The following is a 15,911-nucleotide window of genomic DNA, read 5'->3' as shown; positions in this document are numbered from 1 at the left end:
GGTCGGAGATCTACTGTTGTGCCATTTGTGACGAGGCTCATAGTAGGCTGATGGGTCAGATGTCATTTAGGCCTAGTTCTGTTTATGTTATGTAACAAGAAGGGATCACTCTGAGATAGGTATGGGTCAGAGAGGTACGGGTCAGATAGGTACGGGTCAGATAGGTACGGGTCAGATAGGTACGGGTCAGATAGGTACGGTCAGATAGGTACGGGTCAGAGAGGTACGGGTCAGAGAGGTACGGGTCAGATAGGTACGGGTCAGATAGGTACGGTCAGATAGGTACGGGTCAGAGAGGTACGGATCAGAGAGGTACGGGTCAGATAGGTACGGTCAGAGAGGTACGGGTCAGAGAGGTACGGGTCAGAGAGGTACGGGTCAGATAGGTACGGTCAGAGAGGTACGGGTCAAAGAGGTACGGGTCAGAGAGGTACGGGTCAGAGAGGTACGGGTCAGAGAGGTACGGATCAGAGAGGTATGGGTCAGAGAGGTACGGGTCAGAGAGGTATGGGTCATATAGGTACAGCTCAGATAGGTACGGGTCAGAGGTCTATAAGCCTGGAAGTAGGCCTATGGGTCAGAGGTTAGTGTCTGTCTCATTGGGTACAGGTCAGAGGTACAGGTCAGAGGTTATAAGCCTGGACAGGCTTATAACGTGCTTCTACACCTGCATTGCTTGCTGTTTGGGGTTTTAGGATGGGTTTCTGTACAGCACTTTGAGATATCAGCTGATGTCAGAAGGGCTTGATAAATACATTTGATTTGACGTGAGGCCAATCCTCTGGATTTGGATCCTCTTACCACCATAGCTGATGACTTGAATGGAAAGACACCAAACAGACTATTTCTCCATTTAAATTCAATCGACTCCCTGTCTCTAACCAAACCACAGCCCTTTATTATAAGGCTTATAATAACCTGCTAAGGCTGTTACAATGTTATTTTCACTCAACTTGGGATGCCAAGTCCATATAGGTGGGTGTTTAAACAGAAATACAGGCATAAAAAAACGGAATCTTTGCACCTCAACAGATGAATAAACAAAACAGAGTCGAATATGGGAAATGGCGTGCTACAGCAGCATTTAAGTTCTAGAAAGAGCCCCTGGATTCCAGCGAGCAGAGAAAGCATACCGGTGGGGTCGGACGCAAGAGGAGGGGAGCCACGGCTGTTTAAAGTGTGTCTATATCGGGATGTGGATAAATATCACGGGGTCCACAGCTCTGAGTAATCACTCTAAACGTAGCTAGGCTACTTAATCTATCTGTAGCTGTTCACTGTTCAACTGCCTGACTGTGTGTCAGTGTCTGGCTGGCGCTGATATTATTGTTGAGTTGCAGAGAGAGCAGCGGTTAAGTTTTCCACTTGTCGCCATATCAGAGGGGTCTCTGTCCCCTGGATATATTTTCATAGCGGATTGACTGACAGGCAGCGTCCGTCAAACACCAGCGGGTTCTCTTCTCTCCAGCGCAGGGCCGCTTCGGGGAAACTATGGGGAAAGATTATTATAAAATCCTGGGGATAGTGAAAGGAGCGGCCGACGAGGATATTAAGAAGGCGTACAGAAAACAGGCTCTGAAATGGCACCCGGACAAAAACAAGGCGGCCAACGCCGAGGAGAAATTTAAGGAGATCGCCGAGGCATATGAAGTCCTCAGTGATCCGAAGAAAAGGGAGATATATGATCAGTATGGAGAGGAAGGTAGGATAATATGACATCCCACATTTCATTATTGTCTTCTTCTGGTTGTCATTTCACCCACCCCGTCATTGAGCGCACACATCAAAAGGTGCGTGGAATATTATTGGCCATTATCCAATACAGACCGACATTTTAACCACACTGGTTAGAGAAGGCAACAGCGTTTCACTCTCATTTAATTTATTCGTAACATTTATTATAATAAACCAATATGCTGCTATTTCCCTTCTTGTCGGGGTAGCGTATCAGTCTGCCCATAATATGCAGACATTGCTCTTGGTTGGTCAGAAATATATAACAGTAATTATTTCCAAATGTATTGTCAGATTGTATTATTATTACTGTCAATTACAGTTGAACATGTCAGTATAGAGCTGTTTTGCAGCCCAAGGCATTAAAACCATTTCAATGGCAGATGGGAAAACAGCAGATTTGCCATGGTAGGAGGAATCCACTGACCTGGAGACATTCAGCTACAATGCCATGTGCTTATAAATGTATTCTTCTGTGTATTGCGTATGTACAGTATATACCTAGATCAAATACTATGTACAGTATATACCTGGATCAAATACTATAGACCTGGATCAAATACTATGCACAGTATATACCTGGATCAAATACTACGTACAGTATATACCTGGATCAAATACTACGTACAGTATATACCTGGATCAAATACTACGTACAGGAAATACCTGGATCAAATACTACGTACAGTATATACCTGGATCAAATACTATGTACAGTATATACCTGGATCAAATACTATGTACAGTATATACCTGGATCAAATACTATGTACAGTATATACCTGGATCAAATACTATGTACAGTATATACCTGGATCAAATACTATGTACAGTATATACCTGGATCAAATACTACGTACAGTATATACCTGGATCAAATACTATGTACAGTATATATCTGGATCAAATACTATGTACAGTATAGACCTGGATCAAATACTACGTACAGTATATACCTGGATCAAATACTATGTACAGTATATACCTGGATCAAATACTATAGACCTGGATCAAATACTATGTACAGTATATACCTGGATCAAATACTATGTACAGTATATACCTGGATCAAATACTATAGACCTGGATCAAATACTATGCACAGTATATACCTGGATCAAATAATATGTACAGTATAGACCTGGATCAAATACTATGTACAGTATATACCTGGATCAAATACTATGTACAGTATAGACCTGGATCAAATACTACGTACAGTATATACCTGGATCAAATACTATGTACAGTATATACCTGGATCAAATACTATAGACCTGGATCAAATACTATGTACAGTATATACCTGGATCAAATACTATGTACAGTATATACCTGGATCAAATACTATGTACAGTATATACCTGGATCAAATACTATGTACAGTATATACCTGGATCAAATACTATGTACAGTATATATCTGGATCAAATACTGTGCATGGCAAATATTCCAGCACATTGACTAGGACTTTTCGATTGGTCCCATTGACTAGGACTATTCGATTGGTCCCATTGACTAGGACTTTTCGATTGGTCCCATTAACTAAGACTATACCATTGGTCCCATTGACTAGGACTATACCATTGGTCCCATTGACTAGGACTATACCATTGGTCCCATTGACTAGGACTATTCCATTGGTCCCATTGACTAGGACTATTCAATTGGTCCCATTGACTAGGACTTTTCGATTGGTCCCATTAACTAAGACTATACCATTGGTCCCATTGACTAGAACTTTACCATTGGTCCCATTGACTAGGACTATACCATTGGTCCCATTGACTAGGACTATACCATTGGTCCCATTGACTAGGACTATACCATTGGTCCCATTGACTAGGACTATACCATTGGTCCCATTGACTAGGACTATAAATCAAATCAAATCATCAAATCAAATTTTATTTGTCACATACACATGGTTAGCAGATGTTAATGCGAGTGTAGCGAAATGCTTGTGCTTCTAGTTCCGACAATGCAGTAATAACCAACAAGTAATCTAACTAACAATTCCAAAACTACTGTCTTGTACACAGTGTAAGGGGATAAAGAATATGTACATAAGGATATATGAATGAGTGATGGTACAGAGCAGCATAGGCAAGATACAGTAGATGGTATCGAGTACAGTATATACATATGAGATGAGTATGTAAACAAAGTGGCATAGTTAAAGTGGCTAGTGATACATGTATTACATAAGGATACAGTCGATGATATAGAGTACAGTATATACGTATGCATATGAGATGAATAATGTAGGGTAAGTAACATTATATAAGGTAGCATTGTTTAAAGTGGCTAGTGATATATTTACATCATTTCCCATCAATTCCCATTATTAAAGTGGCTGGAGTTGAGTCAGTGTCAGTGTGTTGGCAGCAGCCACTCAATGTTAGTGGTGGCTGTTTACCATTGGTCCCATTGACTAGGACTATACCATTGGTCCCATTGACTAGGACTATACCATTGGTCCCATTGACTAGGACTATACTATTGGTCCCATTGACTAGGACTATACCATTGGTCCCATTGACTGGGACTATACTATTGGTCCCATTGACTAGGACTATACCATTGGTCCCATTGACTAGGACTATACCATTGGTCCCATTGACTAGGACTATACCATTGGTCCCATTGTAGGCAGCCGAGCAAACTCAAGTGAAGCGTTGGTGTCAAAGTAGTTGATGTAGCCTACATGTATGTACGTGACCCAGGTCTAGTAGCCTAGAATACAGCAAGTTATTAGCATTATCTGAATGGTTCCTGACTCCAGTGTCACTCAGGTCTCAAAAGAGCCTATCAATACATATCAGCATTATCTGTGAATACATACAAAAATTATCCATCAATACCTAGATAGCATCATCTATTGTTATCGGTATTATCTATCAATGCATAGGTTATCATCATGATCTATCAATACATATTAGCATTATCTATTGTTATCGGCATTGTCTATCAATACACAGGTTATCATTATAAATTCATACATATTAGCATTATCTATTGTTATCGGCATTGTCTATCAATACACAGGTTATCATTATAAATTCATACATATTAGCATTATCCATCAATACATAGATTATAAGCATTATCAGCAATACATAAATTATAAGCATTATCTATCAATGCATATATCAACATTATCTATAAATACATTAACTATCGGTGTTATCTATCAATGCATATCAGCATTATCTATCAATACATTAATTATCTGTGTTATCTATCAATACATATCAGCATTATCTATCAATGCATATGTGATCAGCATTATCTATCAATACATGTAGGTTATCTGCATGATCTATAAATACAAAGGTTATCACCATTAGCTATCTATACGTAGGTTATCAGCATTATCCAAATGATGTCATTGTTTCCCAGCTGCTGTCACTCAGGTGTCAGTACATAATATGTTAAATGCAATGCATTATCTGAATGGTTGTTGACTCCAGTGTCATTTCCTGTCAGGTCTCAAAGGAGGTCCCAGTAGTGGTCCAGATGACCAGGGCAGCAACTTCACCTCCTACACATTCCACGGAGACCCCCATGCCACCTTCGCCACCTTCTTCGGTGGTGCCAACCCTTTCGAGATGTTCTTCGGGCGCAAGGCTAACGGGCGCGGTCCGGGCGGAGACGACGAGGACATGGACGTGGACGGCAACGACCCGTTCGGCTCCTTCACCTCGTTTAACCTCAACGGGTTTCCTCGGGACCGCCACGTGGGGCTGGGCGGGCAGCAGAGGAGGAAGCAGGACCCGGCCGTCCATCACGAGCTGCGGGTATCGCTGGAGGAAGTGTTTCATGGTTGCACCAAGAGGATGAAGATCAGCAGGAAGAGGATGAACCCTGACGGACGGACCATGAGGACGGAGGATAAGATTCTCACCATAGAGATTAAGAGAGGGTGGAAGGAGGGGACCAAGATCACGTTCCCCAGAGAAGGAGACGAGTCGCCCAATACCATCCCTGCTGATATCGTGTTCGTCATCAAGGACAAGCCCCACATGCACTTTAGAAGGGAGGGGTCGGACATCGTGTACCCGGTGAAAGTTAGTCTACGACAGGTGAGATGGGTTTTTGCTTGGCGGATCGTGGTGGGCCACCTATTCAAAGTAATAGTAAGAGGAAACACTGCCAATAGAAAGTGGTTCAATGTGGAATAACATATTGATTTGGCTGGTTTAGATGCTGTACAACTGTATTTACAGTACCAGTCAAAAGTTTGGACACACCTACTCATTCCAGAGTTATTCTTTATTTTTACTATTGTCTACATTGTAGAATAATAGTGAAGATATCAAAACTATTAAATAACACATATGGAATCATGTAGTAACCAGAAAAGTGTTAAACAAATCAAAATATAATTGACATTTGAGATTCTTCAAAGTAGTCACCCTTTGCCTTGATGACAGCTTTGCACACTCTTGGCATTCTCTCAACCAGCTTCATGAGGTAGTCACCTGGAATGCGTTTCAATTAACAGGTGTGCCTTCTTAAAAGTTCATTTGTGGAATTTCTTTCCTTCTTAATGCATTTGAGTCAGTTGTGTTGTGACAAGGTAGGTGTGGTATACAGAAGATAGCCCTATTTGATAAAAGACCAAGTCCATATTATGGCAAGAACAGCTCAAATAAGCAAAGAGACTTCAAACTTCAAGAACTTTGAACGCTTCTTCAAGTGCAGTCGCAAAAACCATCAAGCGCTATGATGAAACTGGCTCTCATGAGGACCGCCACAGGAAAGGGATACCCAGTTACCTCTGCTGCAGAGGATAAGTGTCACGATTTTCTAGGTGTGAAGGAGAGTCGGACCAAAATGCGGCGTGGTAAGTGTCCATGGTAAATCTTTAATCAAGAAAATACTGACATACAAAACGATAAACAAATGACGATCGTGAAGCTAACAAAATAGACCTGTGCTGAACACAAGCCACTGACATAGACAATCACCCACAAACAAACAGTGCAACCCAGGCTACCTAAGTATGATTCTCAATCAGAGACAACTAATGACACCTGCCTCTGATTGAGAACCATACTAGGCCGAAAACATAGAAATAGACAAACTAGACATGTAACATAGAATGCCCACCCAGCTCACACCCTGACCAACCAAAACATAGAAACATACAAAGCAAACTATGGTCAGGGTGTGACAATAAGTTCATTAGAGTTAACTGCACCTCAAGGCTGTATAAGGGCTATTTGACCAAGAAGGAGAGTGATGGAGTGCTGCATCAGATGACCTGGCCTCCACAATCACCTGACCTCAACCCAATTGAGATGGTTTGGGATGAGTTGGACCACAGAGTGAAGGAAAAGCAGCCAACAAGTGCTCAGCGTATGTGGGAACTCCTTCAAGAAAATAATTATATGTGAAGCTGGATGAGAGAATGCCAAGAGTCTGCAAAGCTGTCATCAAGGCAAAGGGTGGCTACTTGGAAGTATTGTGAGTATAAAATATATTTAGATTTGTTTAACAGTTTTTTGGTTACTACATGATGTAACCAAAAAATGTGTTATTTCATAGTTTTGATGTCTTCACTATTATTCTACAATGTGAAGTGAAATTGAAAAAATATAAAGGTTAAATACAAAATATAAAACATTTGCAAATAAGAATTTCTTCTTAACTGACTTGCTTATTTAAATAAAGGTTACATTCATTTTTTGTTCAAGAAAGGATTATGTTGAAGCACAGATCTGGGGAAAGGACCCAAAACATTTCTGCAGCATTGAAGGTCCCCAAGAACACAGTGGCCTCCATCACTCTTAAATGGAAGAAGTTTGGAACCACCAAGACTCTTCCTAGAGCTGGCCGCCCAGACAAACTGAGCAATCGGGGGAGAATGGCCTTGGTCAGGGAAGTGACCAAGAACCTGATGGTCACTCTGACAGAGCTCCAGAGTTCCTCTGTGGAGATGCGAGAACCTTCCAGAAGGACAACCATCTCTGCAGCACTCCACCAATCAGGCCTTTATGGTAGAGTAGCCAGATGGAAGCCACTCCTCAGTAAAAGGCACATGACAACCCACTTGGAGTTTGCCAAAAGGCACCTAAAGGACTCTCAGACCATGAGAAACAAGATTCTCTGGTCTGATGAAAACAAAGTTTGAACTCTTTGGCCTGAATGCCAAGCGTCATGTCTGGAAGAAACCTGGCACCATCCCTATGGTGAAGCATGGTGGTGGCAGCATCATGTCTGGAAGAAACCTGGCACCATCCCTATGGTGAAGCATGGTGGTGGCAGCATCATGCTCTGGGGATGTAATTCAGTGGCAGGAACTGGGAGACTAGTCAGGATCGAGGGAAAGATCCTAAAAGAAAACCTGCTCCAGAACGCTCAGGACCTCAGACTGTGGTGAAGGTTCACCTTCCAACATGACAACAACTCTAAGCACACAGCCAAACTCGACTGACTTGTATTGTCACACGTAGAAGACTTGATGCTGTAATCGCTGCCAAAGGTGCTTCAACAAAGTACTAAGTAAAGGGTCTGAAAAGTTATGTAAATGTGAGATTTTTATTGTTTTATAAATTTGCTAAAATTTCGAAACATCTGTCATTGCTTTGTCATTATGGGGTGTGTATAGATTCTCTCTCTCGGTCTCCTTGTCTCCCCTCTCCTCCTCTCCTCTCCTCTCTCTCCTCTTCTTCTCTCTCTCTCTCTCTCTCCTCTCCTCTCCTGTCCTCTTCTCTCTCTCTCTCTCTCTCTCTCTCTCTGTCTCCTCTTAATTCAATTCAAGGGGCTTTATTGGCATGGGAAACGTGTTAACATTGCCAAAGCAAGTGAGGTAGATAATATACAAAAGTGAAATAAACAATAAAAATGAACAGTAAACATTACACATACAGAAGTCTCTCCTCCTCTCCTCTCTCTCTCCTCATCATCTTCTCTCTCTCTCTCTCTCCCTCTCTCTCTCTCTCTCTGTCTCTCTCTCCTCCTCTCCTCTCCTCTCCTCTCTCTCTCTCTGTCTCCTCTCCTCTCTCTCTCTGTCTCCTCTCCTCTCTCTCTCTCTCTCTCCTCCTCTCCTCTCTCTGTCTCCTCTCCTCTCTCTCTCTGTCTCTCTCCTCCTCTCCTCTCTCTCTCTCTTTCCTCCTCTCCTCTCTCTGTCTCCTCTCCTCTCTCTCTCTCTCTCTCCTCTTTTCTTGTTATTCATGAATTGAAAATAGCTTGATGTTAATTTGCGCCTTGTTTATCAGTAATGGAACATAGTTTCTGCTTGAAGGAAAGGTCCTATTTTAGCAAAGCACCAAACCAGAAGAGCACATGTTCAATCTGTCAAGGAAATCTAACCACAAATCTGGAGGCGATTACAGACCAATCATAGCTATAATATATAGTTACAGTATCTTGTGGTTTGTGTGTGTGTGTGTGTGTGTGTGTGTGTCTGAGTCTCTGTCTGTGTGTTGTCCACTCTGCCAACATGTCATTAACTATGTGCCCTCTCCTTTACCTCTTCTAGTCGTTGTGTGGTTGCTCGGTGACCGTGTCTACGATAGACGGGAAGACGTGTAACATGAAGATCACGGATGTGATAAAACCAGGCATGAGACAGACTGTAGCAGGACAGGGCCTCCCCTTACCCAAGAACCCCGAGCAGAGAGGTGACCTGGTGGTGGAGTTTGACGTGAACTTTCCTGAGAGTCTCCCCAGCAACGCCAAGGATGTCCTGAAGAGGCATTTACCTGCTTCCTAGAAGAACAGACACACAGAGAGACACGGAGAGACACGGAGAGACAGAGAGACACGGAGAGAAAGAGAGACAGAGACACACAGAGAGACAGAGACACACAGCAACAGAGACTCACAGAGAGACAGACACACATAGAGAGACAAAGACACCCAGCGATAGAGACACACAGAGAGACAGACACGGCGAGACAGACACACAGAGAGAGACAGAGACACGCAGCGACAGAGACACAGAGAGAGAGACAGACACAGAGAGACAGAGAGAGAGAGAGAAAGAGAGACAGACACACACAGACAGACAGACAGACAGGCACACACAGGGAGACAGAGAAACACAGAGACACACAGACTAACAGACAGACACATACCTGGTGGATAGAAAGTGATGACATCAGGATGCCAGCTTTACTCCTCTCTCCTCTAACCCTCTCTCTCTCTCTCCTCTTTCTTTCAACCTCCTCTCTCTCTCATCCTCCTCTCTCTCTCTCTCCTCTCTCTTTCAACCTCCTGTCTCCTCTTTCTCTCTCTCAACCTCCTCTCTCTCATCCTCCTCTCTCTCCTCTTTATTAACAGTAAACATTACACATACAGAAGTCTCTCCTCCTCACCTCTCTCTCTCCTCATCTTCTTCTTCTCTCTCTCTCTCTCCTCTCTTTCAACCTCCTCTGTCTCCTCTTTCTCTCTCCCAACCTACTCTCTCTCTCTCTCTCTCCTCTCTCTCATCCTCCTCGCTCTCTCCTCTCTCTTTCAACCTCCTCACTCTCCTCTTTCTCTCTCTCAACCTCTATCGATCTATCTCTCTCTCATTCAACCTCCTCTCTCCTCTTTCTCTCTCAAACTCCTCTCTCATCCTCCTCTCCCTCTCTCGCTCTCTCCTCTCTCTCATCCTCCTCTCTCTCTCATTCTCCTCTCTCTCTCTCTCTCCTCTCTCTCTCATCCTCCTCTCTCCTCACACATGAGGACAATGATGACTGTTCACAGATCGAGGCCCTTTCTAAAGAATGTGCAATTCATATTTTTTATCTGTTTGGTTGTTTTGTCTAAATACCGTGCATGCTGCAAAGTCGATATACGTGGAAGTAAATGTGTTAATATTTGACAGTAAACATTTGATTATTTGGGTCCTTCCCACATTCACCTCATGTTCCTTTCTGTTATGTGTAATTTGATTTGGGGTGCGTCCCAAATGGAACCCTATTCTGTTCATAGTGCACTATGTAAGGAATAGGGCCCCATAGGACTCTGGTCTAAAGTAGTGCACTATGTAGGGAATAGGGCCCCATAGGACTCTGGTCTAAAGTAGTGCACTATGTAGGGAATAGGGTTCCATAGGACTCTGGTCTAAAGTAGTGCACTATGTAGGGAATAGGGCCCCATAGGACTCTGGTCTAAAGTAGTGCACTATGTAGGGAATAGGGTTCCATAGGACTCTGGTCTAAAGTAGTGCACTATATAGGGAATAGGGTTCTATAGGACTCTGGTCTAAAGTAGTGCACTATGTAGGGAATAGGGCCCCATAGGACTCTGGTCTAAAGTAGTGCACTATGTAGGGAATAGGGCCCCATAGGACTCTGGTCTAAAGTAGTGCACTATATAGGGAATAGGGCCCCATAGGACTCTGGTCTAAAGTAGTGCACTATATATAGGGAATAGGGTGCCGATTGGGACTAGACATAGTGTGTGCCATGGAATGTAACATTGATTATATACTGTATAATGTAACACAAGACAAAGATGTAGAGATCTGAGGACCGATGGGGTTTGTTCACAGAGTAAATGACGTGGTTTATACTGGCCCCATTGTTCTGGGGGAGATTCACATTAAATGTCCTGAGCCATTAATACAGCTGTAAAGTTCAAACAAAGTACTGCACATATTTTCATAATAAACATTTGTAACTCTGAAAGGCATACAGTACTTTACAAATAAAACATTTGGAAATCTCGTTTACACCTCGGAAAGAGCCACAATCATTTCAACACAAAACTCTGATGATATTTATTTTCAGGTTCTGTAACTACACTGTCTGAAGTATAATATAGTGTCAACACAGCCCAGTACAGGTCATGATGAAATACATACAGCCTGTGTATGTCTGTGTGTATGTCTGTATGTGTGTGTGTCTGTCTGTCTGTGTGTGTGTGTGTGTCTGTGTGTGTGTACGTCTGTCTGTGTGTCTGTCTGTGTGTGTGTGTCTGTCCGTGTGTGTGTACGTCTATCTGTGTCTGTCTGTTTGTCTGTCTGTCTGCCTGCCTGTGTGTGTGTGTGTGTGTACGTCTGTCTGTGTGTCTGTCTGTGTGTGTGTGTCTGTTCGTGTGTGTTTACGTCTATCTGTGTCTGTCTGTTTGTCTGTCTGTCTGCCTGCCTGTGTGTGTGTGTGTGTGTGCGTGTGTGTCCAGCTGCAGTAACCAACGACTGGTTGTCTGTTCCTAACACATCAACAGTGTAACTAACACATCAACAGTGTAACTAACACATAAACATTGTAACTAACACAGAGACGAGCCGTTCCCCCAGGAGACACCACATCACTCAGCCAGATTTATAGGAGCTAAGTGTGGTTAACTGATTATATATAGTACACCCTATTCCCTATATAGTGCACCCTATTCCCTATATAGTACACACTATTCCCTATATAGTGCACCCTATATAGTGCACCCTATTCCCTATATAGTGCACCCTATTCCCTATATAGTGCACCCTATTCCCTATATAGTACACACTATTCCCTATATAGTGCACCCTATATAGTGCACCCTATTCCCTATATAGTACACACTATTCCCTATATAGTGCACCCTATATAGTGCACCCTATTCCTTATATAGTGCACCCTATTCCCTATATAGTGCACCCTATTCCTTATATAGTGCACCCTATTCCCTATATAGTGCACCGTATTCCCTATATAGAGCACCCTATTCCCTATATAGTGCACACTATTCCCTATATAGTGCACACTATTCCCTATATAGTGCACCCTATTCCCTATATAGTGCACACTATTCCCTATATAGTGCACCCTATTCCCTATCGAGGCGAGACCCAGATGCAGACACAGGAAGCAGGTGGTTGGAGTCTTATAGTGTTTATTAATCCAATCGGGGAAGGTCAGAGAATGGTCGTGGACGGACAAAAAGGTCAAAACCAGATGAATTGACATGATCCATTTGAAGGATTTGCTAATAAAACAATAATACTTATAGGTCGAGGGGAGTTCAAATCAACACAATCAACAAGGGAACTGTACGCAGCAGTTGTAATAGTTGTAAGCACTTAGTAACAAAATGTGTCCTTTGGATGTGTGTTGTTTCGAGTAAAGAAGACGGGGTCTATGGCGCATATCTTTATGCCCCCACCAAGCCTCCTTTCCCCGCACAGCATATTGAGACAGAGTCGCTATTGTTGACCGCGGAGCAGCCTGTGTGTTTTATACAGTCGGAGAGACCGTGGAACAAGGAAGACACCGGGCCACACGGTCGTCACCTACCTGTTGAATATTACCTACTGTTTAATGATCGAGTCAGGTGTTGGGTTGACAACTTACTCACTGTCGGAGAACAAAGTCGAACCTGGGGATAAAGGAGAGTCAGTCGAGTTTAGTCGAGGTAAAGGCGGAAGGAAGGAGGATTTGTGGAAGAGGTAGCCACTCCAATGTTTTAACCGGACAGACAGACCACCGGATTTATCAACAGACCAGAAACAGATTTATTGACGCCGCCACACGATGCCTTTAGGACTGAGACGAAAGAAGAACAAGTCGAGGGAGAGCTCGAACCTGGTGGAGAATGAGGAGGTCGGTGGACACACCGGTGGGCGCTCCGTGAAGTCGACCGTAAACGGAGCGGGGCTCCCACCGCCACCTGCCAACCGGCGGCCCAAACTAGTGTTCCACACTCAGCTCGCCCACGGCAGCCCCACGGGAAGGATCGAGGGATTTAATAACGTCAAAGAACTCTACGGGAAAATAGCTGAGACGTTCAATTTAAGTCAACCGGAGGTAGGTTTTTTTTTTAACAACTTTTGTAGTTCTAGACCAGTGGTCACCTACCTTTTCTGTGTCAAGGTCCATTTCTGAGGTAAAATACAAGCTGAGATCTACCGCTCAGATATAAAAAAAAAAACATGACTTGATGAAGCCTACGCAACATTCACCAATTAAAACAGTTCTTTATCAGTGAGTTTTGTGCAGCAGGCTACAAGCCCAATACATTATCACTGCATATTGGCTATGCTTGAATTGTTCTTCTCAGACCATTTTGAAATGATCGTTTAGATAATGTTCACACTTCAGTCTTCCAGCTGGTGGCGAAACTCAAGTCGAACTGCATTATTTCTGACTCGTGCACTAATTCATGTTGTTACTCCTATGACCAGAGAAAGTGAAATATTCAGCGACATTAAACAAAGACACAATCCGATAATAATAACAACGGAAGTTTATCGGAACACTGGCCAGCGGTATGATACATGCACTTGACTTGCTCTCTGGGCCTGTCTCGGAGGCGGAAGTCTACCTTCAGACTCGTGAAATGTTTCAACATGGGAACACTGTACCTTCCCTGCGCGTGGCCTGCTAAATCAAGTGCACCTGCCGTCAACAACGCGAAACGAATAGTACAAATAGGAGGCTTTATCGTTGTTGTTTTTTTAACTAAAATGTTTGGTGATCGACTAGAATGCCTTGGAGACCGACCAGTCGATTGCCTTGGAGACCGACCAGTCGATTGCCTTGGAGACCGACCAGTCGATTGCCTTGGAGACCGACCAGTCGATTGCCTTGGAGACCGACCAGTCGATTGCCTTGGAGACCGACCAGTCGATTGCCTTGGAGACCGACCAGTCGATTGCGATCGACCGGGTGGTGACCACTGTTCTAGACAGATAAAAACAAATGCCAGGCCAGTTTAGTGGCAGCGGCGCAAGGTCCGAGCACGGCCAGAACCCCACACCCTTCATGCTATATTTAATGAATCATTCCACCCATGAGGTCAAAAGAGCGCGATTTGGTCATTTGACTGCAGGAAAGGGCTACGCAATAAGGCTCGAGGGGGTTTGGTATATGGCCAATATACCACTGCTAAGGGCTGTTCTTAAGCATGACGCAACACAGAGTACCTGGATATTGCCCCATAGCCGCAATATAGTGGCCATATACCACAAACCCCCGTGGTGCCTTATTGCTATGATAAACTGGTTACCAAAGTATTTAGAACAGTAAAAATTACTTCTTTTTTTGGTCTGATATACATTGGCTTTCAGCCAATCAGCATTCAGGGCTCGAACCACCTGGTTTATTATACATGACGCTGAGAGAAAAATGTCCTGTTTTAAAACTCAGTAATTCTTAAAAGATGGGACAATTTCAACTTTCTTTCCACAAATATTTGTCTTGATTTTGATAGACCAAAGTATCAGCTGTCACACCATGACCACCTTGTCATCTACAAGACCCTGCTAGGTAAAGTCCCCCCTTATCTCAGCTCGCTGGTCACCATAGCATCTCCCACCTGTAGCACGCGCTCCAGCAGGTATATCTCTCTAGTCACCCCCAAAACCAATTCTTTCTTTGCCGCCTCTCCTTCCAGTTCTCTGCTGCCAATGACTGGAACGAACTACAAAAATCTCTGAAACTGGAAACACTTATCTCCCTCACTAGCTTTAAGCACCAACTGTCAGAGCAGCTCACAGATTACTGCACCTGTATATAGCCCACCTATAATTTAGCCCAAACAACTACCTCTTTCCCAACTGTATTAAATGTATTTATTTATTTTGCTCCTTTGCACCCCATTATTTTTATTTCTACTTTGCACATTCTTCCATTGCAAAACTACCATTCCAGTGTTTTACTTGCTATATTGTATTTACTTCGCCACCATGGCCTTTTTTTGCCTTTAACTCCCTTATCTCACCTCATTTGCTCACATTGTATATAGACTTGTTTCCACTGTATTATTGACTGTATGTTGTGTTTATTCCATGTGTAACTCTGTGTCTGTGTCGTTGTATGTGTCGAACCGGTTTGCTTAATCTTGGCCAGGTCGCAGTTGTAAATGAGAACTTGTTCTCAACTTGCCTACCTGGTTAAATAAAGGTGAAATAAAAAATGTGATAGAATAACCCCCAACTTTAGTACTAATTTCCCCATAAAATGCAACGATCTGGATTTATTTCAACTACGTCAGAACCACACCCAAAAGGCATGCAAATTGAATTATCCAACAAGTGTTTAAAGGCATTGATTGTTTTAATTCTAATATTAGATTATTCAAATATGTAATACATATCTCCAAACTTATTTTTGCTTTGTTTTGTAGCGCGATGAAATTCGTTAGCATTTTAGCACGTTTTAGATTTAGAACATAAAATATTTATAAAGTAAACATTAGGCTTATGTAACCGATGTGAAATGGCTAGCTAGTTAGCCGTGGTGCACGTTAATAGCTTTTCA

General features: G+C 43.0%; 2 protein-coding genes across 2 annotated transcripts in view; both read left to right on the top strand.

Annotated features, from left to right (window-relative positions):
- Nucleotides 1-1,229: 1,229 nt before the first annotated feature.
- On the top strand, nucleotides 1,230-11,404 carry LOC139387246 (DnaJ heat shock protein family (Hsp40) member B4). Its single transcript, XM_071133355.1, has 3 exons — nucleotides 1,230-1,702; nucleotides 5,224-5,819; nucleotides 9,224-11,404. The coding sequence occupies exons 1-3, from the start codon at nucleotides 1,492-1,494 to the stop codon at nucleotides 9,455-9,457; spliced, it is 1,041 nt and encodes a 346-aa protein (XP_070989456.1). The 5' UTR covers nucleotides 1,230-1,491; the 3' UTR covers nucleotides 9,458-11,404.
- Nucleotides 11,405-13,113: 1,709 nt separating this feature from the next.
- Nucleotides 13,114-15,911, top strand: part of LOC139387117 (GIPC PDZ domain containing family, member 2) — a 44,850-nt gene continuing 42,052 nt past the window's right edge. Inside the window, exon 1 of the mRNA XM_071133135.1 lies at nucleotides 13,114-13,457. Within this exon, the coding sequence (XP_070989236.1) occupies nucleotides 13,185-13,457 (273 nt within the window). The 5' untranslated portion in view covers nucleotides 13,114-13,184. The remainder of the gene's footprint in view (nucleotides 13,458-15,911) is intronic.

This window comes from Oncorhynchus clarkii, chromosome 28 (assembly GCF_045791955.1).
Source record: "Oncorhynchus clarkii lewisi isolate Uvic-CL-2024 chromosome 28, UVic_Ocla_1.0, whole genome shotgun sequence".
Classification (NCBI taxonomy): domain Eukaryota; kingdom Metazoa; phylum Chordata; class Actinopteri; order Salmoniformes; family Salmonidae; genus Oncorhynchus; species Oncorhynchus clarkii.
The sequence above is the reverse complement of the archived record's forward strand: the minus strand, read 5'-3'. Positions and strand labels throughout refer to the sequence as shown.